The sequence below is a fragment of the Podarcis bocagei genome (genome assembly GCF_964188305.1).
Source record: "Podarcis bocagei genome assembly, chromosome: 15".
Lineage (NCBI taxonomy): Eukaryota > Metazoa > Chordata > Lepidosauria > Squamata > Lacertidae > Podarcis > Podarcis bocagei.
The window spans coordinates 18935409-18962872 of record NC_138141.1 but is presented as its reverse complement, the minus strand read 5'-3'; the positions used below and the strand labels follow the sequence as shown (position 1 = coordinate 18962872).

The following is a 27464-nucleotide window of genomic DNA, read 5'->3' as shown; positions in this document are numbered from 1 at the left end:
CAAGTACAGTGGATTTAGGTCATGTGGTCAGATGAGGGCTTCCATCTTAAACCTTCCTGGGTCTAGGTAAGTGCTTCACAAAGTTCATTCTTTAAAAGAATCCCTGAAATGCAGAAGGTGACACAGGAGCCAATGAGAAGGATTTTTCTTTCTGTTCTAAGTACCACTATGTCAGACACAAAATTGTCCATGCGCCAGTGTTGTTTCTTGGTGTGGCTTTGAACTAACCCAATGCACGGGACACTGGTTTGTCTCCCTTTAAAACTCCTTTTTTTTGTCTCTGATGGAGGGGCCATCTTTGGTATCATGATTTGGGCCATCATGATACATGCTTTGCATGCAGAAGGACTGAAAGCAACAATCTCTGGCATTTTCTTCAGTTAGGGCTGGGAATGCCTCCCACCTGAAACCTGCCTGTGAGTGTTGATAACACTGATGGGTCTCTTACCCCCCCCCCCCCACACTTTGAGGCATTATTTTAACTTTTATTTCCTGTCTATTCCTGAGTTAATTGTGGTATTCACATATTTTTTTCATCCTTTTACTCAGTTACTTCCAAGCTTGAGGGGGGGCGGCGGGAATCCTGCTCCCTGCATATTTGGTTTTTTAAGAAAGAAAAAGATTACGAGTCTCAAGAAGGGGCCCTGGATTTTCCTTTATTGCACAGACCACATATTGTGTGTTTTTAAAATAACACGTGTTAACTTTCGGCTCAGTGCTTTCACTAAAAACGGCTAGTATTTGCTTTATTAATATGGTAAGAAAATGCAGCTTTGTATTGGGGAAGGGGGAAAAACGCAAGCCCAGCTGACCCTTTTACTGGGCCAGCCTCCCGTTTTGGAGGATTGGGGCACGAACCCGCATTACAGTGTGGGAACCGATCGCCTCCGCCGCCGGAGCCTCATCTTTCAAACTACAACCCCCAGCATGCCAAGCGAGGCACTAGGCGCGCAGGGACGCTCTCACTCCCGCTGTCGCCACGCAAAACTACAAATCCCAGGAGGCTGCGCGGCAGTCCCTTATGGCCTAGCGGGCGGGGCTGTAGCGGGGCCTGCTGGGATTTGTAGTCTGCGGCTTCTCCGGCTTCTCCAGATGATGCGCGCTGGCGGAAGGGCTTGGCGGCTTTTCGGCGCGCCGGCAAGGAGGCGGTGGCTGTCGGGGCGCTGCCTGAGCGGGTTGCGAGCCATGGCAGGAGCCGGAGGGGCAGCGGAGCCCGGCATGGGGCAGAGAATGGTCTGGGTGGACCTGGAGGTGAGGCGCCTAGCCCGTAACGAGGCCTCTGCGAAGGGGCATCCCATAATATCCTGTCCGTTTCGTCCCCCGAGACGCTTGCACCATGTGGAGTGCAATGCGGGGGCTCCATCCCGTAGTATCCTGCTCTCTGGCATTGGGTGCGGTATGGGGGGGGAGTGTAAAAAAGGGCGCTCCATCCCATAATATGCCCCCTTCCCCGCGGCAAGTGCGGTTTAGCTCCTTTTGAGGAGGATCCATCCCGTGATTCCCCGCTGCCCCAGAACATTGCCTTCGAAGAAGTATGAAACAGTTATACAAATAGCTACTATCCCATAATATGCCCCCATGAGATTTAGTTCAGAAAATTTATCATTTATCTTAAAAAATCATTGTAAACAGTTAAAATCGTTATTAGGATCGGAATAACACTTGTAGTTTAATGGTGAATTTTGGATATAATGGAGATATAAAACAGTTAGATTATTATAGAAGATGCAGGGGCAAATGATTTATAATAGGATCCAGAAAGGGGAAGGAGGGAAGTCCAGGAGGTTCTTTGGAATCTTGTTTTTATGATGTATGCTGGATATGTGATTGCAAAACTTTAATTTGAATATATATATATATATATATATATATGAATGAGAGATTTGGTTCAGGATCATATCATATATATGAATCATATATATATGGTTCAATATCAATGTGTAAGGAGAGGGCGGGGCTGCGTCCCGCAAAATCCCTCTACCCCTTGAGACAGCTGGGGGTGAATACTTGAAGATTGCAATCCCATAGTATCATAGTATCCATTTTCTAATCTCTGTTCATGTAGAAAGACCTACACCATGTAAGGCAACGTTCTCAAGAGATGTGCCTGTTGGGTTATTTGCAAAGGAGCTGCAGCCCATAATATCCCCGCAAGAGATACTGGTGCAGTGTAGGTGCAGGATTCATCCTCCTTCCCCAAAAGAGACAGGTGCAATGTAAGTGTATGCCTGTGTACGAGCAAGATTGGACTCTCTTAGAATATCCTTTGAGGAGATGTGTATCCTACGGGGGTCGCATCGCATAATGCCTCCCACCCCCCCGACTCATGTACTACAGGACATGTGCAGGAGATTGGTGCCCATCCTATTATTCCTGGGAGCCTTGGTGTGTGCCCCCATCCCATATTATCCCCCACGATACATAGGCACTGTAGGTGGATGTGTGTGAGAGAAGGAAGGAGACCATTCACCCTTTAAGTGTTTTTTCTAGGAAATGTAGAAAGCTTGGTTTGTGGGGGAAGAAGCAGCCTAATTTCACAGGAAATGAGATCTTGGGAGCAGAAAATCAAATTTGGTCACCCTAGGGCAGCTGGGACCCTTGGTAGGTTGGAAAGGAGTGTTCTAACATATATCTTAGTGATGTATGGAAGTGAGAGCTGGACCATAAAGAAGGCTGATCGCCGAAGAATTGATGCTTTTGAATTATGGTGCTGGAGGAGACTCTTGATAGTCCCATGGACTGCAAGAAGATCAAACGTATCCATTCTTAAGGAAATCAGCCCTGAGTGCTCACTGGAAGGACAGATCCTGAAGCTGAGGCTCCAATACTTTGGCCACCTCATGAGAAGATAAGACTCCCTGGAAAAGACCCTGATGTTGGGAAAGATGGAGGGCACAAGGAGAAGGGGACGACAGAGGATGAGATGGTTGGACAGTGTTCTCGAAGCTGCAAACATGAGTCTGGCCAAACTGCGGGAGGCAGTGGAAGACAGGAGTGCCTGGCGTGCTCTGGTCCAGGGGGTCACGAAGAGTCAGACACGACTAAGCGATTAAACAACAACAACATATATCTGCATTAGCAGTGCAGGAATTTGCAAGGGATCTAGGGCAGCCTTCACCAGCAGGGTGCCCTCAAGTAGGCCCACTGGAGCCTGATGGAAGTTGCAATCCAAACCATCTATAGGGCACCAGGCTGACAAAGCCTATCCTAGGACAAGCTGCATCCTTGTGCTATGAGGAAATGAGGTTTCAAGTTCACAATTTTATTTGAAGGGGCTATGTTGGCTCCATGTGTGACCAGACTGAGGATCAGTTCTGTGCAACCAGCAGTGGCAGACAAGATGTCATTTCTTATTGTTGGCTTCCAGAAGCCACTGAATATGGAGGCCATTTATCGCTCTTTAATAGTCATCGAGAAGCCTATTTATTACAAATGCGCCCACACTTTAAAAAGATTGACCTCCTCCCCTGGGCCTCTTGCAGCAAAGCAATTCACAATCCTAGATTTTATCAGCTTGTATAGGCTTGAGGTCCTAAAACAATTGACACTTAATAATAATAATATTTTTAAAATGTATATCCCGCCCATCTTGCTGGGTTTCCCCAGCCACTCTGGGTGGCTTACAACATGTATAAAAACACAACAAAGTATCAAACATAAAAAAAAATATCCTCTGCGAGCAACAAACCAACCAATAAATCAATAGAAACCAACAGCAATAGCAATAATAAACAGTTTACAGTTATACCTAATTTAGAATAACCACCAACCCGAACTAAACATTTAACCACTTGGCTTAAGTGAGCAGGAAGAACATCACTGCTATGGCCTGACATTAAAGAAATAAAGAAATAAACTGCGCTCCAGGGCAATTTTCTGAGTTGATTTCCTAGCTCTTTGTGAGGCAGACACATTTGTTCAAACCTTCAGTGGGTCTTCCCTCACCCCCCATTTTCTGGCTGCTGCGAATGCTTTTTTAACCTACCAGCATCAGAATATTTAAGATATAGTCCAGGGAAAGGATTAAGGTTTGTTAAAATGCACTTTTGCTAGCACAGAGTGAAACAGAAAGCAATGCGGGGGCTCCATTGTATTGTGTGTTTTGTTCTCTTTTTTCTTTTTATTGACTTGTATTGTTTAATTCCTTTTTTGTTTCTCTTTTTTCTTTTTCTCCCTCTGTAATTTTAAATTCTCAATAAATATCATTTTTAAAAATAAAAAAAGAAAGCTCTTCCTGACATCTTACACTTGTTAACATTTTGACTTTGATATAGATGACGGGGCTCGACATTGAAAAAGACCAGATCATTGAGATGGCCTGTCTCATAACAGATTCAGACTTGAACATCTTGGCTGAGGTATGTTGGTTGCTGATTTTGGGGGCTGGTGCCTGCTAAATGCCAGCTAGCACAGAAATAACAAAAATACTGGAGAAACCCGTTAAAAAAACCACCCTCCTGAAATAGCATTGTTGGGTATATTCAGTGCAGACTACCAAGGGTTATTATATGAACATGTAATTGGTTACTTATTAGTGGTAAGAAGAATATTGATAGCTAGAAAATGGAAGGAAACAAAGGGTTTAAATGTGCAAAAATGGTATAATGTAATTTGGGACAGCCATTTCTGAAAAACTGGTACAAAAAACTTCTTTGGCAGTCTGATGGCCATTGAGCCAGTATTTGAACAAATACTTTACAGGACAAACTGCATTCCATGATATCTGTTTGTGTTAATATTCTCCTTCATACTGACATTAGTAACTTTCTGTTTTTCTCCATATTAGTGTTTGTGTTAACTGTACTATTTTTGTTTACATCTGAACTATGCCTTTGGGATGGAGGAAAGGGGGGAAGAGAGGATTTTAAGTTTGTAGTCCTTTTTTTTCTTTTCAATATGTATTTTTTAAATGCCAGCTGGTTAGCTAATTGCTGTGAGTGGCCAACTAGTCACTCATAATTTCCACTGACTTCTTTGCCACATAGCTGGCTGATGAAAAGCCCCTTTTATGCATGCAATTTCCAAATGTTTTTAGCGAGGGAAGTGAATGCCAACTGAATATTGCGAACTCGAAAGGTGACCAAATTACGGCTGCTTCCTGTTTCCATCAAGTCTAAAAGTTCATCAGGTTTTACCTGGTGCAAACTGTCACCATTACACTTGAGAGTAAAAATGAATCTGATTGCGCTACAAGTTTACATCCCTTTGTGTTCAAACAAAGGTGATTATTTCTATTCATAATACATACTGCTGTTTGAACAGTTCCACTTATATTGCTACCACACACACCCCATCCCTTCCTTCCTGAACTGTTGTCCTTTAGCAGCTCTTGTTTTGGACTGTTTTGAAGAGAGAGGTGGAGCTGCAGGGCCGTTCCATTGACTCTTAAAAAAGCCAGCCACTTTTGACTCCTCTAGCAGGTCATTATAAAAATCCTATAACTTAAGAAGAAGTGACTGAGTTTGCTTTTTCCTCTTCCCTCTCAATTCCACTTCCTTCTGTGTCATGTCTGGCTAAATCAGGCATAGGCAAACTTGGCCTTCCGGATGTTTTGGGACTTCAACTCCCATCATCCCTAGCTAACAGGACCGGTGGTCAGGGATGATGGGAATTGTAGTCTCAAAGCATCTGGAGGGCCAAGTTTGCCTATGCCTGGGTTAGATTGTCAGCCTGTGGGTAGTGGCTATCACATCACTGATATATGTGAGAGAAATCCTGGGAACCCTTATTGGCTAAGAATCAGGATAAAATGCTAGTATTACTACATTAATAATTGCAGCAGCAGCAACAAATGAGCATCAATGATGTAACAGTCTGATCTGATTCCCCATTGTTTTCTCCTATTTTGCTGACAGGGTCCCAACCTGATAATAAACCAGCCAGATGAGCTGCTGGACAGCATGTCAGAATGGTGCAAAGAGCATCACGGCAAGGTAGAGGCCTGCTTCTTCATCACTCACACTCCCTTGAGAAGACCTCCTTTGTCTTTTTACAGTTCCACATGCACAGAACCTTATCTTGACCGTGCCATGTTCCCTGCCGTCTACATGAAGCACTTCTTTGAAAAGGATGGCTGGAGGTTTATCTCATCTGTGCAAAACGGGCCAGCTTCACAGTGTGTCCTTAGCATGGCATTAGAGTTTCCCATGTCCATTATGAAGACTTTTTAACATTAAACCTTTTTTTGTTGCGCTGAAATTGCCGCATCCTTTGGCTGGGGTTTGGGAGTGGGTAGACCGCTTCCTTGTTTACCAGCAGTTCCTGCAAGGGAATGAGATCAGTGACTTGTCTTGGCCACATTCATCAATGGCTACTAGTCTTGATGGCTGTATGAGTCTTCCAGATCCAGTTTCAGCCTCCCTCTGAATATTAGTAGTGGAGTGTCAATGCACCATGCCCTGTTTTCTGGGGCATCTGGGCTGATGTCTGTAGGAAACAGAGGGCTGGATTAAATGGTTATTCTGGCCTGGTCTAGTAGTGCAAATCCTCCACTATCCATTAAGATGTTGTTTTCTCAGTAGTGTGCTGCCAAACCTTCCTGTGGCTGTTAAGGGGGTTGTTTTCTTTCTGTTTTTATGGTATAATATATTGATACTTATGTTCTAAATGTGTTGTAATTGGCTTGGAGGCCTTTGAGTAAGAAGTGACCACAGGTTTAATAAAAACTAATAACAGTATTGATTCTTGCATGACATCTTAACTGCCTGGCTCTTTTTAAGGCACGGGCAACATGATGTAATTTTGGCTTCTCTCTTTCTTCCAGTCTGGCCTTACAAAGGCAGTACAGGAGAGCAAAATCTCGCTGCGTCAAGCAGAGTACGAATTTCTGTCTTTTGTCCGTCAACAGACACCTCCAGGACTCTGCCCACTTGCCGGTAGGAGGTTTTAACGTTTATGAAAGATAGGCATTTTTATTGATTTGTACCATCCCTTTCCATTCAAAGGGCCTGAGGCAGCTAATGGATCAAAACAAAGAAAATGCAAACCGTATATATATAAAAAACCATTATGAATCACTCTTAACATCAGCAAATCATAATTTGTTGTATGCAACTAACTTCAGCTATTCAAATTAATGGGCCCCAGTCATCTAGGTCTATTAATTTTAGACCTAATGTCTGCTCTGAGTATGTGTAACATTGGGTGCAACCTTATGTGGTTAATCAAAGCCAGTTTGAGAATCAGCAATAGACCATCTCTCCAAAATATCATTTGGTATAAAAAGTTTAACTGAGAGAAGGGAAAGTGACATCTGTGCCTTTATGGGAAGGGAGTTCTAGAGACTGAGATTCAGATGGTTTAATCCCTGACTCCCCTCCTTCTTTCTTCTGAAAGTATATGCGGGGACAGTGCATCTTATGATGTTGATTGTAGAGCCTGGGAAGGTTCAGGTGGGAAAATGCAGCAGCTTCAGATTTGTTGGAATTAGTGTGAGTGGAAAGCGGGGCAAATTCAGCACCCAATTGCCCCATTTTATGTCACCTTCCTGGACATTTGGCCAAGTGCCTTCTTTGGTTAGGCTGTAGCAGTACTGCAGATAAAATCTAGTGGTGTTGGGTGGATGTCTTGATTCTGTCAAAGGCAGATTCATGTGTTCATATAAAAATAAAATAATTGGGCCAATAGTTGAGTATGGTCACCTACACTCTAGCCTCCACTTTTGTGAAGCCTGTCTCTAGTCTCAGAGTGGCATCAGAGACACATTTTCGGACTTGAAGGGCTGATCTTAAAAATTTAGATTGTACAAGTGGTGCAAAGTCAGAGAAGGGGCCCAGCTGGGCACCATAGAAAAGTTGTGCTATAGAGAAGTTGTGCTAGCCATAGTCTTTTATATACTAACCTTTTATGCTCTTCCACATCCGTTTAATGCTCCTAATCCTTCTTTTAGATTATTTTAGCTTCTTTCATACAGTCATACCTCATGTTACGTCTGCTTCATGTTGCGTTCTTTCAGGTTATGTCCCGCGGCGACCTGGAAGTACCGGAAAGGGTTACTTCTGGGTTTCGCCACTCGTGCATGCGCAGACGTGCTAAATGGCATCACACGCATGCGCAGAAGCGGCGAATTGCAACCCGCAAGTGCGCAGATGTGCCGCTGCGGGTTGCGGTCTTTTCATGTTGCGAACGGGTCTCCGGAACGGATCCCGTTCGCAACCAGAGGTACCACTGTATTTACCGTATATTTATATTTTAGATTATTTAGCTTCTATTATATATAATTTCTGTTTTAATACTTTTTAGCTTTCTAAAACATTTTATAGATTTTAAATGACTGTACCCCACGCTACGTATGCTGGTCTACGGCTGTAATAAAAATTTCAGATTGAGATTTGGGGGTGGGTAGGATTTCTGGGTGTCTTCGCCACCTGTCTGAGAATTCCGTGTTGAGTGCATGAACAGAATCTGTGCCTTTCCACCCTTTTCAGGAAACTCGGTTCATGCGGACAAGAAATTCCTCGACAAGCACATGCCCCAGTTCATGAAACACCTTCACTACAGGATCATTGATGTGAGCACCATCAAAGAACTGTGCAGGTCAATACCCACTACATCATTTGGCAGAGCTTGGGTATGTGGGTGGCTCCTCGGGCAGCGAATGGCATGCCACAGACTTTGAGGAAATCTTGCGGGTCTTACTTGTAATAGGTGACCACCAAGATGCCTACAGTCAGCAGTAGATGCAGCTTTCTGAAAGATTCAGATTCTACAGCTGCAAAATATATTTGCATTTATTTTTTATTTATTTGATAGCTCAGTTGGCAGAGCATGAGACACTTAATCTCAGTGCTGTGACTTCAAGCTTCACGTTGGGCAGAAGATTCCTGCATTGCAGGGGGTTGGACTAGAACAGGGGTCAGCAAACTTTTTCAGCAGGGGGCCGGTCCACTGTCCCCCAGACCTTGTAGGGGGCCAGACTATATTTGGGGGGGGGAAAGAAGAATGAATTCTTATGCCCCACAAATAACCCAGAGATGCATTTTAAATAAAAGCACACATTCTACTCATGTAAAAACACACTGATTCCCGGACCGTCCACTGTCTGGATTTTGAAGGCGATTGAGCCGGATCTGGCCCCCGGGCCTTAGTTTGCCTACCCATGGACTAGAAGACCCTCAAGGAACTTTCTCAGTCTGCAATTCTATGATTCTATGAACATGAGGTTTTGATCTATAGTAAAATTATTGAGTAACATGGAACTTTGGGAAGTGGAAAATATTTCTCTGCAGTGTAATAACTAGGTTCCGTGAGTTTTAGAAAATTAAAGCTGGAATTCTCGCAGTCCTGATTTTTGCATGAGATTGTTTCAAATTTGGTGCGCCTGTGGCTTCTGGTGATTTTATATTTGGAGGCAGCTCTGGAGTCCTGCATTTGTGGGTGTTCTTCCCTATGGCATCCACCACATTTGGTAGATAATTTAGATTTTGGATCATGGGGACTTGTTTTGTGTGTGCAGACGCTGGTACCCAGAAGACTACGAGTTTGCTCCAAAGAAGGCTGCGTCTCATAGGTAATTGTTTGGCTTTGAAGAGTGATTGTTTTGTGTGTGTCAGATTATATCACCAGGCATCAACAATGAGGTTATGCAGTGTGGTAAGGACAGCGCAGTGGGGGAGGAGCCATTGATAAAAGTTATTTCAAGTCTGCAGATACTAATCTGGAAAGGGACATTTGCCCCGCATCCAAATGGAGAAGGGTTGGAGCTCAAGGGCAGAACAGGTGCTGTGCATGCAGAAGGTACCAGGCTCAATCACGGTCATTTCCACATTGTGCATGGAGGGACTTGAATGTGACACCTGAAAGTGCTGCTGCCAGCCAGTGTAGACCAGGGATAGCCAATGTGTTGCCTTCTACAAGTTGCTGGATTCCTCTACCATCATCCCAGACCATTAGCATGACTAATGGTCAGGGATGATGGGAGTTGTAGTCCAGCTATACTGGGTGGACAAGAAGTTGCTTACCCCGACCTTGATGGCCCATCAGGCTTGACTCACATATAGGGCAGCTTCCTGTGTGCCGTTTCCTTTTCTCATCCGTTAACTGTACTGTTAAGAACCTTTCCCTGTCCATCTCAGAACTTGCCTCTTGGTCATTACTCAGCAAGATGAACATGCTGTTATTATCTACCTTCTTTCATTGTGCTGGATCATAGTAATTCAGCCCGCAAGTTTATCGCCAAGATGGGTAGCATGTTTTGTATTAGAAGAACATTTCCTCCTTTATTTACATTATTTCCCTAGGAGAAAGTGTGTGTTACAGAGCAGTTCAGAAGTGGCAAGGGTGGAGAACCAAGAGGGAATAAGATGCCAAATCCAAAGTTTTGTTGGTCGCAGGGCAGAAGGCATGTGTGTAATGGCATTTTTGCTCTCCTGCCTCCAACCAGCTTTGAATCTCTCCTTCAGTTCCGCTTCTATAGGGTTCCATAGCACATAGAAATACACAACCTGTTTGCAGCATTTTGGGGGACACTGTAAAGTCATACCTTTTTCAGCTTCTTTTAAAATTAGCCTGCCCTTGCGTTTGGAGGTGAGTTTGTATGGTGCAGCCTTCTTTTAAAGGAATGTTAACATTTCCTGAATTCCCTTTAGAGCCCTGGATGACATCAGGGAGAGTATCAAAGAGCTTCAGTTTTACAGAAATAGCATCTTCAAGAGGAAAACGGACGAGAAGAAAAGAAAACTAGTGGAAAATGGTGACAATGAAAAGCTGGCCAGTTGATCTTGCAGCCTGGTTCTTTAGCAAAAGCACAAGGCACCAGAAGTGTCTCCGCCTGCCGTTTCAGTTCACTGTTGGTTAAGGAAGAGGCTGCTTTCTGTTACTTTGCTTCCTCAAGATTGTTAACAGTTACTGACTACCACATGTGACAGGTCGTTGACATCTGAATTGCAGGCCAGTGCCTTGAACCAACTGCAGCCATTTGGTTCATGCGTACAGAGTACCTTTTGTAGTTAAAGAACCCCAATTTGGTTCTAGGCACCCTCTTTTATTATGCAATAAAGCCAGCCTTGCTGAAAGATGCTTGCCTCTTTTCTAGACTTAAGCATTTCTGCTTTTCTTTTCTTATTTTGTGTGTGTGTGTGCATTTGGGGGCTGCTAGCAGGATTCAGACTGAGTGGCACTGGAGTAGTGCCTTTATTCTGACAGCCCCTTGGAATCTCGCTGTGGCACTTGTCCCATTTTGGAGCTCGGAAGCAGAAGCCGAAAGATCGTGGCTAGTTCAAGGTCACCTAAGCAGCCCAAGGCAAGGTGCTGTTCACTGTGTCTCCCCCTCGGCATGTGACATATCGCTTGTCTTTCCAGCTTGATGATTTCAGGCTTAAAAGTTTGCAGGCACCTTGGTGTAGGCATCTGGTATAGGCACTTAGGTCAGAATCCAAGGAGACAATTTTTAGCCATGCCCAAGACTTCAATATGATGCATCTATTCACCTCCTCAGTAGTAGCACCCACCCATCAGAAGTCAAACAGATAAGCATCTATTTGATTTTTAGAAGGGAAGTTTTTAATTGATGATGTTTTACAGATGTAGGTTTTAACAGATGTAAGTTAAAAGCATATTAATTTGATTCACAACCACATGATCTGTTGGGTGGACATTGCTTGTGCCGTAGGCAACTGTCATTTCCCAGGCATCAACAAAACCCACTTTTAGATCCCAAAAAATGTCCCTTAGTGCAAGGTATTGGGCATAGCCATGGAAGTCACCAAATCTCTCCTGGTCAATGTCTATCTCCCGGGTGTTCTCTGCTTTGATGATGACCTTTGTATCTGGGCTCCTCAGGAGAAGGCGCTGGATGGCTCCCCGGATGTTGATCATCCTTTGAATGAAGAGCTTGATGGGGAAGGGACGGAAGTGCTGGCCCAAGGAGATGACAACCACTGTGTCTCTGTCGCCTGCCACGTTGTCAATCTCTCGAGCGACGTAGCTGTGGTCTTTTGTGGTATATTCGTGGACCGTAATGATGGGGTGGCCATGTTTTTTCCATTGGACTTGGATGTTCCTGCCCGTGTCAATAGAAAGCAGATTCCGGAGCTTTCCAATCCCATAGGTATCAAAAGGTTTTAGGGCTAGCAACAAAATAAAGACATAGGATCAGTGCAAGTTGATACTAGGGAGATAAAGCCGTATGCACAACCGATTACCACAGGTGAGTGGGTGCCATTTTGTCATGGAGAGCTGTTCTCATATGCCAAGACACTTTTGATAATGAAAAAATAACAGCCATGATCTGTAAGGATTAATGCTGGACTTTCAACTCCCAGAAGCCCTATTCAGTATGGGCAGTAGCCAAAGATGATGGGAATTGAAGTCTAACATCTGGAAGGCCACAGAGTAGCCACCCCCGGATTAACAGCAGATGGATGCTTGAGGCAGATGGCTGTGGTTGGTGAGCTGAAGGCCTCATGGAAAGTATCTCGACTAACACAAAGCCCACTAACTGCCTAGTCTGCCTTGTTACGTTGGGTGTGAGAAACTTTCAATCCTCCAGATGTTTCTGAACTACAATTTCCATCATTCCTGGCTATTGACTAAGTCTTCTGGGGGTGATGGGAATTATAGTTCAGCAACATCTAAAGGGGCTAAGGTTCCCCACAAATTTTTGCTGCCTTTTCGCCTAGTGAGGAACAAACTGCTCGCCATCTGTGTGAGATTCCCCATGAGACATAATTGCTTTCCTTTGGAGCACATGTTAAATCTCACCTGAAGTCCTTAAACTGAGCATAATTCCAAAATGTGTTGTCACTAGTCTTGCCTTGCCCCCAAATGACTCACTCGGCTCTTGCATGATGGGTGAGTCCAGGGCACCCTTGCATTATTACCCTCAGTATTCCAAAAATGGGGGTACTGGACCTTCGGGAGCAACCATTCAATTCCACAGAGGCTTGAACCACCTTGGAAAATCTGTTAAGTGTTAATTTGTCCCCACTGTAAAGTTATAAGGATTATCTAAGCCTATATTTGCTTCCAGCCTGGATTTCTCATTAGCTGGGGAACTCTCCCCTGCCTAGGTCCCATTGACTCCAAGTCTGGGCATTGTTCTTTCCAGGCATGAACCAACTCTGTGACAAGCAGTCGCAAAGCAGCAGCCCCAAATCTGTAGAACCGCTTTCCTCAAAGAGCCAGTGGTACTTTACTGGTGCAGGCTTTCTCAACCTCAGCCCTCCTGATGTTTTTGGCCTACAACTCCCATGATCCCTAACTGGTAGGACCAGTAGTCAGAGATGATGGGAATTGTAGTCTCAAAACATCTGGAGGGCCGAGGTTGAGGAAGCCTGGGTTAGAGTGTCGGATTAGGACCTGTGAGACCAGGGTTCAAATCCTGAAGCTCCCTAGGTGACGTTAGGCCATTCACTACCTCACAGGGTTGTTGTGGAGGATTAAATGAGGAGGGGAAGAACTCTGCATGCCTCAAGCCCCTTGGAGGAAAAAGGTGGGAAATAAATGCAGTAAATAAAAATGGAGAATGGAAAACCAATATTTGTGAGAGACAGCATCTGCCTGCTGGCAGGAGCTGTTTCTGGGAAGGATCTGGAGTAACAGGAGGCGGCAACATCGAGTCTGTGTCTGAGCAAATGGTGGTGGGTGCTCTGCCAGCTTTGCAGGGAACCTACTGTCCACAGTGTTTTCCAGATGTTCTAGCCATTGCCGCACCGTTGAGTCTCCCATGAAATAAACCCGCTTTTTTTCCAAGCAAGTGTTAATCTCATCCGCAGTCCCCATGCTGGACGTTCTGCAAAAGACGGGGTGCCACTGGTCCTTCCACACAAAGCCAATGAGGAATGCGGAGCTCATCCCGATGGTGCACTTCTGGCTTGGCGCCATCTTGCTCCCTGGTAAACAATGAGAACAAAAACAGCTGAGTGGATGGTTGCATCCGCTGGTAGGTTTTGGTGCATTAAGCTTGCTGAGAGGGGTTTCCATAGAGTTTAGATGGATAGAGAAAGGGACCTCCAGACTCCCAGAGCATCCCTGTACTTTTATCTCTATGCTGACTTCTCTCCATCCTTTGAAGTTTAGGCGAATACATCTCAGGTGGCATCCTGTTCTCAATTCCCTCCTCCTCTCTGCTCACACTTGCTCTGGACCTTGAGACGAGAGGTGATCTTGGATCTACCTTCTGAGAACAAAGGGGCAAGTGTGGCTCCTTTGTTTCTCCAACTCATTAGTTAGCTAGGACTAGAGAACTCTTTCCTATCCAGAATGTACTTCCCTTAATAAACATAAGCTTTCTTGTGCTCTGCCAAGTCTGAATACCTTTCAGCTCAAGGTGTGCTGTGCTTCAAGCAAGTATTCATTTAACAAAAGCTAGCTTCTGCTGTTGCATCAAACTCTATATGCAAACAGCATCAAACAGCTGTTCTTCCTGGTTTTGATCAAAACCACATACAGTGGTACCTCAGGTTAAGTACTTAATTCGTTCCGGAGGTCCGTTCTTAACCTGAAACTGTTCTTAACTTGAAGCACCACTTTAGCTAATGGGGCCTCCTGCTGCCGCCGCGCCGCCAGAGCACAATTTCTGTTCTCGTCCTGAAGCAAAGTTCTTAACTTGAGGTACTATTTCTGGGTTAGCGGAGTCTGTAACCTGAAGCGTCTGTAACCCAAAGTACCACTGTACCACAATCTATGGAAAAAGAAAACTTCCCCAAATTGTTATTTCTAAAGCCAATCAACAGGGGGAGCCTGCTGCAACATAGGAAGATGTCTTCTACTGAGTCAGGCCATGGTCATTCTAGCTCAGTATTGTATACACTGACTGGCAGCAGCTCTTCTGGGTTCCAGGCAAGGACTGTCTCCCAGCTCTACCTGGAGATGCCAGGAACTGGACCTGGCCCTTTCTGCAGCTCATAACTTGTAAAACTACCTGTGCAAGAGAAGCTTGTGGGTGGGTGTGGGTGTCTAAGACCTGCGGACCTTGGCTTCCTGCAGAGGTGTAGAAGGACAGAGTGCTCAACTTCTGCTTATCAACCCTTGTTTCCTTTCCTTTGACACATGTTTCTGAGGGCAGATCTACACACATGGTTTTTCACTTTAAGGAAGGGTTAAGGAAGGGTTTTGATAACACATATGGACACATGACTTCTTACTTTTAACGTTCACAATGCGATATTAAAAGACTTCCGGGTTGGCGCGAACAGCTAATGGCGGATTCCCTCCAAGCTCCGGAGGGAATCGGCTCTGCTGGGGACGGGTCTTGCCGCGACGGCGACGCGGGGACCCTTAAAAACCTCAGGCGCGGATGCCTGAGGACCTGGTGACTCGGTGGGCACCTTAAGCGCCCTCCCCGACCCATGAAGAGCCTTTTTAAAGGCTGCGGAGAGGGTACGGAGAGTGGCGTGGTGCTGGGAGTAGACCGCTACCCCAGCGGAGCCGTGTGCCATGGCTGAAGAGCGCTGACTTTCTTCCTCAAATTTGGACCCAAAAAAGAAGCAACCCGTGGAACCTGGACTTTAAAAATATCGATCCGTAAATTTGGCACGACCGGGGTGTGTGTTAAAGGGAAGTCCGCACCCCCCTCTCCTGCAGACGATTTAAAGCAACGGCAGGAAAACTAAGTTGGAGAGCCTACCCTTTTGGGGTGAGTTTTAAAAAGACAGCAACTTTCACGATTGGATGAAAGAAGTGTGGAGCTGGAGTGTAAGAGTGGTGTTTTAGAACTTTTTCTTTTGCCGCTTGTAATCCCCCCTCCCGGGCCCGGGAGAGTCCTGTTTCTCAGCCTGTTGAAGAGGAAAGGAGTTTGACAGCTGTCAAAAGCTGTCAAACGGGCGACTTAAAGTGAAAGAGTTTGTTACCTAAGATCTCTCTGGACAAAAATCGATACAAATTAACCAAAGTGTTTGGATACAAAGAAATAAATCAAGAGGAAAAGGATTGTTGGGAAAAGGTTATTGTAACTAGATTCCCCCTAGGGGGAAGTCTGAGAAATTACAATGGCTGTGGATGGAAACTTACTAGCTGAGCTAGAAAAAACATTCTATCTTGTGGGAATTCTACAAGAGCAGAGCCTTGCTATGAATAAACAACTTATGACCTTGACTGCTGGAACAAGCAGCTCTGCTGAAAATATGGAGGACTTGAGTGAGAAAAAATCTGCAGCCGAGCGGAAAGAGATAAAGCAAGAAGGAAATGAGACTAAACAAACACAGGAGAAAGTACAGATGGAAGGTACAAATCAGAAGCCCAGACAAATGGATTATAAACAAGAAGACCCTTGGATTATGTGGAGTATAAATCTGCAAAAGATCCGCAAGATGAAGGAGAAGGCCCCTGGAATACTGGGAATCCAAGAATTTAAAAGAAAGAAGAAATATGACTGGGGCCTTCATCCTTATTTTCATTTTGACTCTTATCTTCATCTCTATTCTGATTTGGAATATGAAGGATTGGTGGGAATTTTGCAGCAGTTGGTCTCAAGTGCTTTTGTGGGAAGAAAATCTGGCCTGACTGGGATAGAACTCCTTCGAGATCCGAAGACCAACATGAAGGATTACCAACAAAACCAGCGGAGAGGAACTGAAAGAGATTTGAAGGCCTCGGATGTGAGGAATCCAGGCTAAGAACTGATATTTTGGACCTGTATTTGGGAAGGGACGGAAACCAGGGATGGGAGGAGGGGAAAATAGAATTTAAAAAAAAAAAAACACTTATGATATTGGGGTTTAGTTAATATCTTTTATGTCTTATAAAAAATGGGAAATCGGTGGAAGAGACTTTCGAGTCCAACTTAGGAAAGAACTTAATTTTTTTATAAAAGATCTAATATTAAAATGGTAAGAAGACAAAATAATAATTTGCTGATATAACTATGGGAAGTGGGATGCAGGAAGTGGGGTGGGGGGAAGTCAACGACCAAGGTTAAGAAAGTAAGATATTTGAAATTGTACGTGTTCTTGTCTTTGTCTTTTATGTGTGTGTTGTGTTGTTATAAAAATTTGAAAAACCAATAAAAATTTTATTAAAAAAAACACACAATGCGATATTAAAATGAGACACAAAGGGCTCTGCAGAGCAACCAGCAGTAGCGAGACAGCATTTGGAACAAAAAAAGGTAAAAAACACTTTAATTTACAAGTATGCCCTGTGACGTTTTAGAACAACGTATCTAATATTGTTCTAATAATGCTAAACAGGACTGTGTAGATCCAGCCTAAGTTGAACATTTCCCTCTATGGATTTTTATAGGAACCAGGTAAGTCTGTGTGAAAGCATCACTTATTTGGTACTAAAGGAAAAAAGAAAAAGACTTCAGTTCACTTATCCCTTGTTTTTATTTCCTTGAGCAACAGAAATTTCTTTGCAGTGTCAAATATGAGAGATACAATGCTGTCACAAGGCTATGTTTGTATAACATACAAGACCATGTAACACCGGTCCTGAAAGACCTACATTGGCTCCCAGTATGTTTCCAAGCACAATTCAAAGTGTTGGTGCTGACCTCTAAAGCCCTAAATGGCCTCAGTCCTGTATACCTGAAGGAGCGTCTCCACCCCCATTGTTCTGCCCAGACACTGAGGTCCAGCGCAGAGGGCCTTCTGGTAGTTCCCTCACTGCGAAAAGTGAGGTTACAGTGAACCAGACAGAGGGCCTTCTCAGTAGTGGCGCCCACCCTGTGGAATGCCATCCCATCAGATGTTAAGGAAATAAACAACTACCTGTCATTTAGAAGACATCTGAAGGCAGCCCTGTTTAGGGTAAGGTTACCAGACGTCCTCGTTTCCCGGGGACAGTCCCTGGATTTACAAATCAGTCCCCATACAAAATCCATTGAAGTTGAAAAGTGTCCCCGGATTCATTGAAAAAAAATCTGGTAACCTTAGTTTAGGAAAGTTTTTAATGTGTGACATTTTAATGTATTTTTCATCTTTGTTGGAAGCCGCCCAGAGTGGAAGCAGCCAGATGGGCGGGGTACAAATTTATATTACTATTATTATTATTATTATTATTAATAATAATAATAATAATATATTATAGCAAGGCAAGTTCACAGCACTCCGGAAAAATATTTATAGTGCAATTGTTCTATGGGGCTAAGCATGTCACGTGTTAACAGATGCTTTCGCAGTGAGTTATGCACCTGCTGCAAGTTAAACACTTCTCTTTGACTCCAGGGGGCCGTGGGTGTTTGGGCACCCACAAAAATATAATTGTGGGTGCTTGGTACCCACAAAGTCAGTGAGAAAGGCTGGCAGGCGGCAGCTGTGCTGCCTCTGGGAGAGAAGAAGTTCAGCTCTCTCCTCTGCAGCCAGCCAGTGAAGCACCTTTTTCTGAGGGAGCAGGCCTGGACATCAGAGCTCCTCCCTGTGGAAAAGAGTGCCTTGCTGGCTGCAGGGAGGAGGAGGAGGAAGAGAAGCCGCCGCTGCCACCGAAATGCGGGCAAGCAACATCACACACAGAGACACACCTGTACATGGTGCGTGTGACATCACACTCACTATGTGCAGGTGTGTGTGTGATGTGACATGACCATGTTGCATTGGTGGGCACCCACAATACTGAGGGTGAGTTGGCACCCCTGCACCAGGCAGCTTTCCTCAGACTGAAGGAATGGGTTTCTGTGCAGTCAGTTTAAAACTGACTCAACCCTCCCCCCTTTTCTTGTTTCTCCAAGAGAGCACTCTAAAATGCATAAAACTTAAGCAGTTGAGCAAATGCATAACAAGGACACAGCTGTATAAACAAACTCTCTCCTTTATCAGCTGCGGCAAGGGATGACCCTGACTGTACCAATAGAACAGAGAAGACACGTCTGTGCCTTATCTTATGTCCTGACCACAAAAGACGCACAGACCTAAGTCTGGGAACAATGCCAGAGTGTGTTCTCGGAGATGACGACCTCTTCCTCCAAGATAAGAGTAGGAAGTGGAAGATCCTTTTATGGTCAGAAGTACAGGAAAGAATACCCTTTTATGGTTAAGAATACCAGAGCAAGAACATATGTGATGTCAACCTGCGTACATAGGCTGACGTGGTTGGATTCCTGGGGAAGGAGGGAGAGGGTGCCTGGAGGATATATATACTGCATGCAATCTCTGATTTCTTTGGACTTGCTGTGGACTCACCATACAAGTGCCTTCTGCTATCCGGAGAGCAGAATAAACTCTTTCTTTGAACCAACCTTGGTGTCATTTGACTTCCTTCCTCCTGTCCCGGAGCAATGCAGACCCAATCGGTTAATTCCAATAAGGCTACAAGACCTAGTGCCTTAGCAGATGTTGCTGCACTGCAACTTCCATTAGTCCCATCCAGCAAGGCCAATGGTCAGTTGCTCAGAAGCAGACAAAACCAGCTTTACTTTCTCATCAAATTTTGTATCATTTGTGGAGTGCAAGCAACAGCAAATAGCAGTTGCATTCATTGGATTGATTTCTGTTCCAGACATGGGATGAATCTGTGAATATTGTGGGATTTTTTTGTTGTGGGTGCGGGTAGACAGAGGATGTTTGGGGTACCAACTCATCCTTGGACCTAAGTGCTTAGTAAGTTTAATTGACTTCTCCACACCCAGACCTGAACTGAATTCGTTCTCCAGGTGATCAAATGTCAAGAGGACTTAGGGATATAAATCAGTGTGACTGCCCTCCCCCATCCTCATTAAGTTTCCTGATAGACTGGAACTTTGTACTTTCTCTGTCTCCAACCATCTCTTCCCTAAACTAACAGATGTATGTTAAAAACATAATGATTTGGTTCCAGATCACATGGTCAGGTGGATGGACGTCATAAATGGCGTAAGCAATGTTCATGTCCCAGGCATCTATGAAACCAACATTGAGACCTTGGAAGATGTCCATTACAGCAAGGTTTTGGGGGTAGCCATTGACATCACCCAACCGCTCCATGTCTGTGTCCATCTCCCGGGTGTTCTCTGTCCTGATGATGACTCTTGTTTCTGGGCTTCTCAGAAGTAGGCGGTGGATGGCTCGGCGGATGTTAAGCAGCCTCCTCACAAAAAGATCCATAGGGAAAGGGCGGAAGTGCTGGCCCAGAGTGATGGCAATGACCGTGTCTTTGTCCCCAGCCAGCCTGTCAATTTCATTGGTGATGTAATTGCCGTCCTTCACGGAGAAAAGTTTCCTAGAGACAAAAGGGTTCCCGTGTCTTTTCCACTGAATGAAAGTGCTCCTCTCCAGATCCAAAGCTACGTGCGTTTTGAATGGCCCAGCACTGTGGCGATCAAAGAGCTTCAATGCTAGCAAACAATAAAAGGAAGAGAGTTTGAAAGAGGGAAAGGGGGTCAACCAGCTCTTGCACCTAAAAAAGGGAATCAGGCATCCTACTACAGTGGTACCTCGGGTTAAATACTTAATTCGTTCTGGAGGTCCGTTCTTAACCTGAAACTGTTCTTAACCTGAAGCACCACTTTAGCTAATGGGGCCTCCCACTGCTGCTGCGCCACCAAAGCATGATTTCTGTTATCATCCTGAAGCAAAGTTCTTAACCTGAAGTGCTATTTCTGGGTTAGCAGAGTCTGTAACCTGAAGTGTATGTAACCCGAGGTACCACTGTATTTGAAAAGTGGTGTTACTTGGTAGCATTGATGTGGACCCAACTTTTAATGGCAGTTTTGGATCCTCAATGGGGAGAGCACTTTTAGTCTTCTTCATTCATTGTAGCTAAGTCTGTGTTTAATGTGTACCAGAGAAAGAGCATGTGGGCTCTGGACTCTGCAGATCAAGTCCATGGGGAGGGTTTAAAAGTTGGCCACAACTTCATAGAATCGTAGAGTTGGAAGGGACCCTGAGGATCATCTAGGCCAGACATGGCCAAACTTGGCCCTCCGGCTGTTTTGGGACTACAACTCCCATCATCCCTAGCTAACAGGACCTATTGGACAGGGGTGATGGGAATTGTAGTCCCAAAACAGCTGGAGGCCCAAGTTTGGCCATGCCTGAATTCTAGTCCAACCCCCTGCAATGCAGGAAAATGCAGTTGTCCCATACAGGCATAAAACCTGCAACCATGGTGTTATCATGCGCTAATTAACTGAGCTATCCATTAATTGCATGCTGTAAATTACCAACTGCAACCAATGTGTATGCGAATGGGAATGGGATGCAAAGCTGAAGCCAAAAGTGAAGGGTGCTCAGAGCAAATCTGAAGGCAACCCACATACCAGGAGAACGTACTTGCCACCTTTTCAGTAAGGTAATAGATCCATTGCCTTAACGTTGAATCCCCCATGAGATAAATCTTCTTCTTCTTCAGGCATTCCTGGATTCGATCCAGAGTGCTAAAATCAGATACGGAGCAAAACTGTGGGTGCCAAACCTCCTGCAAGGCATAGCCGCTGGGAACGGGCAAGCTCATCCCAATCATGCATTTGTCTCTTGCCATCATCGTCGCACTTCCTAACAGAAACAGATGAGGGATATTTGGTGGTGAACATGGAGAGAGCTGGGTTTCTGGAGCTTCAGTTTCCTTGTGTGGGATTTAAGCATCTTTGGAATATGGTCACCACCAGTTTGAGTTCCAAAGGACCATTCAATATCACTGAAGAACTATGTGAGAGACTGAGTTCTGAGATACTGCTTAGATTAGGGACTCCTGTGGATTTCCCTCTTCCTCCAAAGCCTTGTTCTTTTTAGATGCACTGCACATAGGACTTCGATGGGTCTACTCTGAGTAACACTAGCACTAAATACAGCCCAGAGTCTTCCGAGTCAGACTATTGGTCCATCTACGCCCTTATTGCCTAAACTAGCTGGTAGCAGCTTTCCAGAATTTCATACTGGAGTTTTCCCTGGTTCTATCTGGACATGAAGCACAAATTGAATCTGGGACCTTCTGCATGCAAAGCCAATCCTCTGCCACTGAGCAGCAATCTCTCCAAAAGTGTTCAGCATGCTTGAAAGAAATAGTTCTGAGGAATGGGGCGAGTTTACATCAGATCTGGTGGCAAAGTGTCACTACAACTGGTGCTAAGCTGTGCACCATTCATCAAAGAAACCCGTGTTGGTTAAAAAGACAACTTACTGTTACAGGATAGGACACGGATCTCCCCAAAACTCTGTGATATCTCGATCCCGATGTTGTCCCTTCAAAGACAGAAGAGAATGGCAAATGAGTGCATAGGAAATAAGAATGCTTCTTTGCCTCTATTTGACCTTCTCTACACATGAGCCACAGGGCAGAAGTTTGGCAGTTCAAATCCCCACGACGGAGTGAGCTCCTGTTGCTCAGTCCCTGCTCCTGCCAACCTAGCAGTTTGAAAGCACGTCAAAGTGCAAGTAGATAAATAGGTACCGCTCCGGTGGGAAGGTAAAGGCGTTTCTGTGCACTGCTCTGGTTTGCCAGAAGTGGCTTAGTCATGCTGGCCACATGACCCGGAAGCTGTACGCCGGCTCCCTCGGCCAATAAAGCAAGATGAGCGCCGCAACCCCAGAGTCGGCCACGACTGGACCTAATAGTCAGGGGTCCCTTTACCTTTACCTTACACGTGCGTCACGCATGTGTTGGGATCATGCTGGCAAAAAGTGTGGATATGATGGAGGACTCTGTCCCATTGCCACCATTCAAGGGCGAGTCTGGTTGGCTTCTGCAGGTTATGGAGGGAGAGGGGTGGTCTTGTCTCATACATCAGACAGCAAAGCATCTTGGGTCAGCACTGGGTACCTATTGCTAGGTATAAGAAACAAGACCATCTTCTGGAGGAGACTGCTGCAGGAAATCTGGCAAGGGCACTTGCATAAGAATGAAATAATTGCAAGCAAATTTATGGGGAAGGGGGGTTGAAACAGCCAAAGGACTCCTTGGCGAACTTGTAGCATTTTGCAATTGTTGAAAGCTAGATTGGCCCTGGCAGATCCCAAATACTGTGTAGCTTCTTTTCTGGAAATGTTTCTGTTCCACACTATATTTGAGGGTCTCTAACTCAGGTGTGAAGTGACGCGGGGGGCGCTGTGGTCTGAACCACTGAGCCTCTTGGGCTTGCCGATCAGAAGGTCAGCGGTTCAAATCCCTACGACGGGGTGAGCTCCCATTGCTCGGTCCCAGTTCCTGCCAATCTAGCAGTTTGAAAGCATGCCAAAGAAAGCAGAAAAGTGCAAGTAGATAAATAGGTACCACTCCAGCAGGAAAGTAAATGGCGTTTCTGTGCACTGCTGCGGTTGCATCAGAAGTGGCTTAGTCATGCTGGCCACATGACCCGGAAAAACTGTCTGCAGACAAACGCCGGCTCACTCAACCAGTAAAGCGAGATGAGCACCGCAACCCCAAAGCCGTCTGCGACTGGACTTAACTGTCAGGGGTCCTTTACCTTTACCTTTTAACCCAGGTGTGGGAAAGAGAAACTGTAGCTCTCCAGATGTTGGTGGGCTCCAATTCACATCATCCCATTGGTCATGGTAGCTGGGACTGATGGGAGTTGGAGTCCAACAACATCTGGAGGGCCACAGAGTTCCCTCTGCTTTAACCCAAAGAGAGAGAAGTTAATGGTGCAGATGACTCATGTACCGAGATGTGATAAAGCTTCTAGGTTTCTCTCCCAGTTTTGTTTGGACTTCTACCTCTGTGATTCCCAGACTGCTCCAAGGTCCTCACAAAAGGGACCGACCTACCCCTTTTCCACCAATATTTATATTCAGCTGCCAAATGAGTTCTAATAAATCTTCCCACATTCACAACCAGTGTGTTGCTGTCCAAGCTATAGGTCTGATATAGAATTGCAAACACCTCCTAAAAAGGCTCTGCTCCAAGGATGTGAGGTAGGTGATGGGCTTGTTGTCAGTCGTCAGGAGAACAAATGCTTCACAGGGCACATTCTTTGGTTTTACGCAGTAGAAGGCTTCTTGGTCTCGTTCATCAAGATACTCGCATAGTTCCGCGTTTGTCTCTATGACAAAGCCACATTTGGTGCAGACACGTGATGTTCCATTTAAAAATGTGCCTATAAAAGCTATTTTGTCGTAGCCTTTTTTCCTTGCAGCCCACAGTGCTGAAACTCCTTCACTGGGGTGGATGAGCAAGATGGACACTCTGACATCGCCCTCCCAAAATAAAGTGAAATTGACCAGATATGTCCCATTTTTATAGTCTGTGATGTGCCCAGAAGCTCCAGCCCTAAGACTTGAAGAAAAGATCCTTGCTCGTAAGAAGTCTCCTCCATATTCCTTTCGCTTCCCCAAGTGGTTGTACAAATCCAGTCGAACTATCAAGGGATCTCCAATGCAATAAGAACCCTTTTGGTTTAATATGGTGGCCTTGCTGTTCCTGGCACTTGTGGTGGTCATTATATCTGTGAAAGTGATGCTGGGCATTATCTGGTCCAGTTTTGTAAGGATTTCCTTCACCTCCTGCTCTTTTTTCCACCATTGCACCCTAGTCCTGCACTGGGCTGCATTCTCTGCCTGACAAATCCTATTCCCCATGAATCTAAGGCAAAAGTCTACATTTGTTTCCAAAGCATCTTGAAAATCCTCTGGTTCCTTCATGTGATCTCCAAAGAGAGTGATCTTTAAAGAGAAACAAGAGAAGGCAAATGATAAGGAAACAGAATTCAGATTCTCTCTCTCTCTCTCTCTCTCTCTCTCTCTCTCTCTCTCTCACACACACACACACACACACACACACACACACACACACACACAGTGTCTGTGAAGTTCTCAAGAAGTGAGTCCTCTGTAATATCAACAGGGCATATATGAGCTGGGGTATCTAGGAACAAAGTGCCCTTCATACAAAGATGTCAGATTCAAATAAGACCCTTGGTCCATCTCCCCTTCCCTCTGACCAGCAGCAAGGAGAAGCTCTTTCCAGCTCTGCCGCTTGTGAGGTTGGGGGCTGAACAGGTGACTCCCTGGTCCTGAATGGGGTAATTGTGCCCCTGAATGACCAAGTGCAGCCTGGGAGCCATTTTGGACTCACAGCTGTCCATGGAGGCGCAGGTCAGTTCTGTGTCCAGGGCAGCTGTCTACCAGCTCCACCTGGTATGCAGGCTGAGACCCTACCTTCCCGCGGACTATCTCACCAGAGTGGTGCATGTTCTGGTTATCTCCCGCTTGGACTACTGCTATCCGCTCTATGTGGGGCTATCTTTGAAGGCGACTCAGAAACTGCAACAAATCCAGAATGCGGCAGCTAGACTGGTGATTGGGAGTAGCCACTGAAACCATATAACACCGGTCCTGAAAGACCAACATTGGCTCCCAGTACATTTCCAAGCATAATTCAAAGTGTTGGTGCTGACCTTTAAAGTCCTAAATGGCCTCGGCCTAGTATACCTGAAGGAGCGTCTCCACCCCCACCATTCAGCCTCGACACCTCCTGGCAGTTCCCTCACTGTGAGAAGTGAAGTTACAGGGAACCAGGAAGAGGGCCTTCTCAGCAGAGGTGCTCTCCCTGTGGAATACCCTCCCATCAGATGTCAAGGAGATAACTATATAACCTTTACAAGGCATTTGAAGGCAGCCCCCTATAGGGAAATTTTTAATGTTTTCTTATGTTCTTATATATGTTGGAAGCTGCCCAGAGTGGCTGGGGCAACCCACTCAAATGGGTGGGGTACAAATAATAAAGTTGTTGTTGTTGTTGTTATGAACATAGGATTTCTTTCACACACAGAAATGCTCTGTCTGCAACTTACACCCCCTCCCCTACCTTGAACACCCTCCTGTACAGAGTATAGCTCAGGATGAGGAAGCCTGCCAAGCCCAATGTCAGAAGGAATCCTTTCCTGCTGATAGTGATGAAGAACATCATGACGATTGCCTGCAGGGAAATGGAGAACACACTCACTAAGGTGCCTCAGATCTCGTGAAATCCTCCTTGCATATAGTTGTGGGGTGAGCAGGGTGTCTACGTAAGCAAAGCAAGCCGTGCGGATGAAGCTGCCAAGTGAAACAGTTTCAAGGGAATGCTTCCACAAGCTGTCCTAAGCCCAGGAAGCGTGCACTTCATTTCGGGAGGAAAGGGGTGGTTGCTGAGTTAGTGTTTGGCAGCAAAGCAACAGGTCACTTGGTCAGGAGCCCAAGTCCAGCTAGCAAGAGACAGCAAGGAGAAGGAAACCTCAAATTTTGGGGGCTTCCTTGGGACTGGTGGCAGCATAACCCAGACCTTTGGATGACCCCCAGCAGGGAATAGTAACTGTTGGAAAAGGAACAGCTAATCACTTATCTGTGATTTCCTGCTTTGCAAGGGTTAGACTAGATCATCATCATCATTTTTAATTTGTATACAATGGTACCTTGGGTTAAGTACTTAATTCATTCCGGAGGTCCGTTCTTAACCTGAAGCACCATTTTAGCTAATGGGGCCTCCTGCTGCTGCTGCACCGCCAGAGCACGATTTCTGTTCTCATCCTGAATCAAAGTTCTTAACCTGAAGCACTATTTCTGGGTTAGCAGAGTCTGTAACCTGAAGCCTATGTAACCTGAGGTACCACTGTACTGTCTTTCTATCTTACAATACTCAAGGCGGTTTACAAGCTGAAGAAACAAAAAATGTACATCTTATAACAATCTAATGCAATACAAAAATGTGATAATAAAACATAACTTTAAAATAGGCAACCTACATCAAAAAAGTAACATTCAACAGTCATTAGAATAGTGTATAATAATATCAACATATAAAAGTTAAACAGAAATCCACTCAACAGTTACAATAAATAACATCTAAACTAAAATCAGTAAAACAATAGCAAGCCACAGTACCTAAAATAATACAATACACATTGAGAAGCAGAGACTAGTGGGTAGAGCAAGGCAGGTGGAAGGAGGCCTTGCCTGATGGAGGGGAGAGACTAGATGGCCCCTGGGTACCTTCCAACTCTGCAATTTTGTGATCTATCCTTCTCTATCCAGCTACACCCAGCTTTGGGTGAGAGAACACTGTAGACTTTTGGTGTGTTTGCAATGTTCGGCTAATTCAATACGTTCAAGGTTGATAAAGTGGAGTCAGCTGTGCTCCTGGAAACATGACTCAGCTAACTCAGATTCTCAGAAACTAAGATCACTTCCAGCTGGAGTGTATATTGAGCAATGGTGCTTATTCGTTTTCACAGAATTTGTTGGGAAGTTACGTCTGTGGGAGAGCATCTCCTGCAAGTTCCATGGATCTCCGAAGCCTGTTCTGCAGTAACCTGTCCCTGTTCTGTGGAATAGCCTTCCTGTTGAGCTATGACAGGAGCACACTATCTGCACTTTCTGAAACAATTGTACATTTTTGTTCTGACAGGCTTTCCTAGCTGGAAAAATGGGTCTTTGTCATGAGTGTCGATTCGGAATGGTTTCAGCTTTGTTCTAAAAGTACTTATTGAATTTAATTGTTTTTATTGTACATCACCTTGAGATGGTTGTATAGAAAGTGATTAATAAATCAATAATAAACAATATAAAAAATCAACGTCATGTGGTTGTTATCCTGCATTTTCCACTGCGAGTTTCCATCATTTTTCTTATGTCAAAAAGTCAGGCATGTTCTTGTTCTTTAGTGGATTTTTTATTTTATTTTTTGCACACAATTGCAGCACT

The 27464-nt window shown here is 44.9% G+C and overlaps 2 protein-coding genes across 2 annotated transcripts; one reads left to right on the top strand and one right to left on the bottom strand.

The window, feature by feature from the left end:
* The first annotated feature begins 1077 nt into the window (after positions 1-1077).
* Positions 1078-11012, top strand: REXO2 (RNA exonuclease 2). Its single transcript, XM_081172720.1, has 7 exons — positions 1078-1251; positions 4275-4358; positions 5856-5933; positions 6764-6875; positions 8427-8535; positions 9455-9508; positions 10587-11012. The coding sequence occupies exons 1-7, from the start codon at positions 1093-1095 to the stop codon at positions 10714-10716; spliced, it is 726 nt and encodes a 241-aa protein (XP_081028846.1). The 5' UTR covers positions 1078-1092; the 3' UTR covers positions 10717-11012.
* A 464-nt stretch (positions 11013-11476) lies between these two features.
* Positions 11477-26011, bottom strand: LOC308574568 (NXPE family member 2-like). The gene is made up of 8 exons (XM_081172524.1): positions 25999-26011; positions 25591-25701; positions 23668-24446; positions 21970-22031; positions 21123-21344; positions 19772-20185; positions 13611-13829; positions 11477-12065 (listed from the first exon to the last, which is right to left on the bottom strand). The coding sequence occupies exons 2-8, from the start codon at positions 25690-25692 to the stop codon at positions 11530-11532; spliced, it is 2334 nt and encodes a 777-aa protein (XP_081028650.1). The 5' UTR covers positions 25693-25701; positions 25999-26011; the 3' UTR covers positions 11477-11529.
* Positions 26012-27464: the final 1453 nt, after the last annotated feature.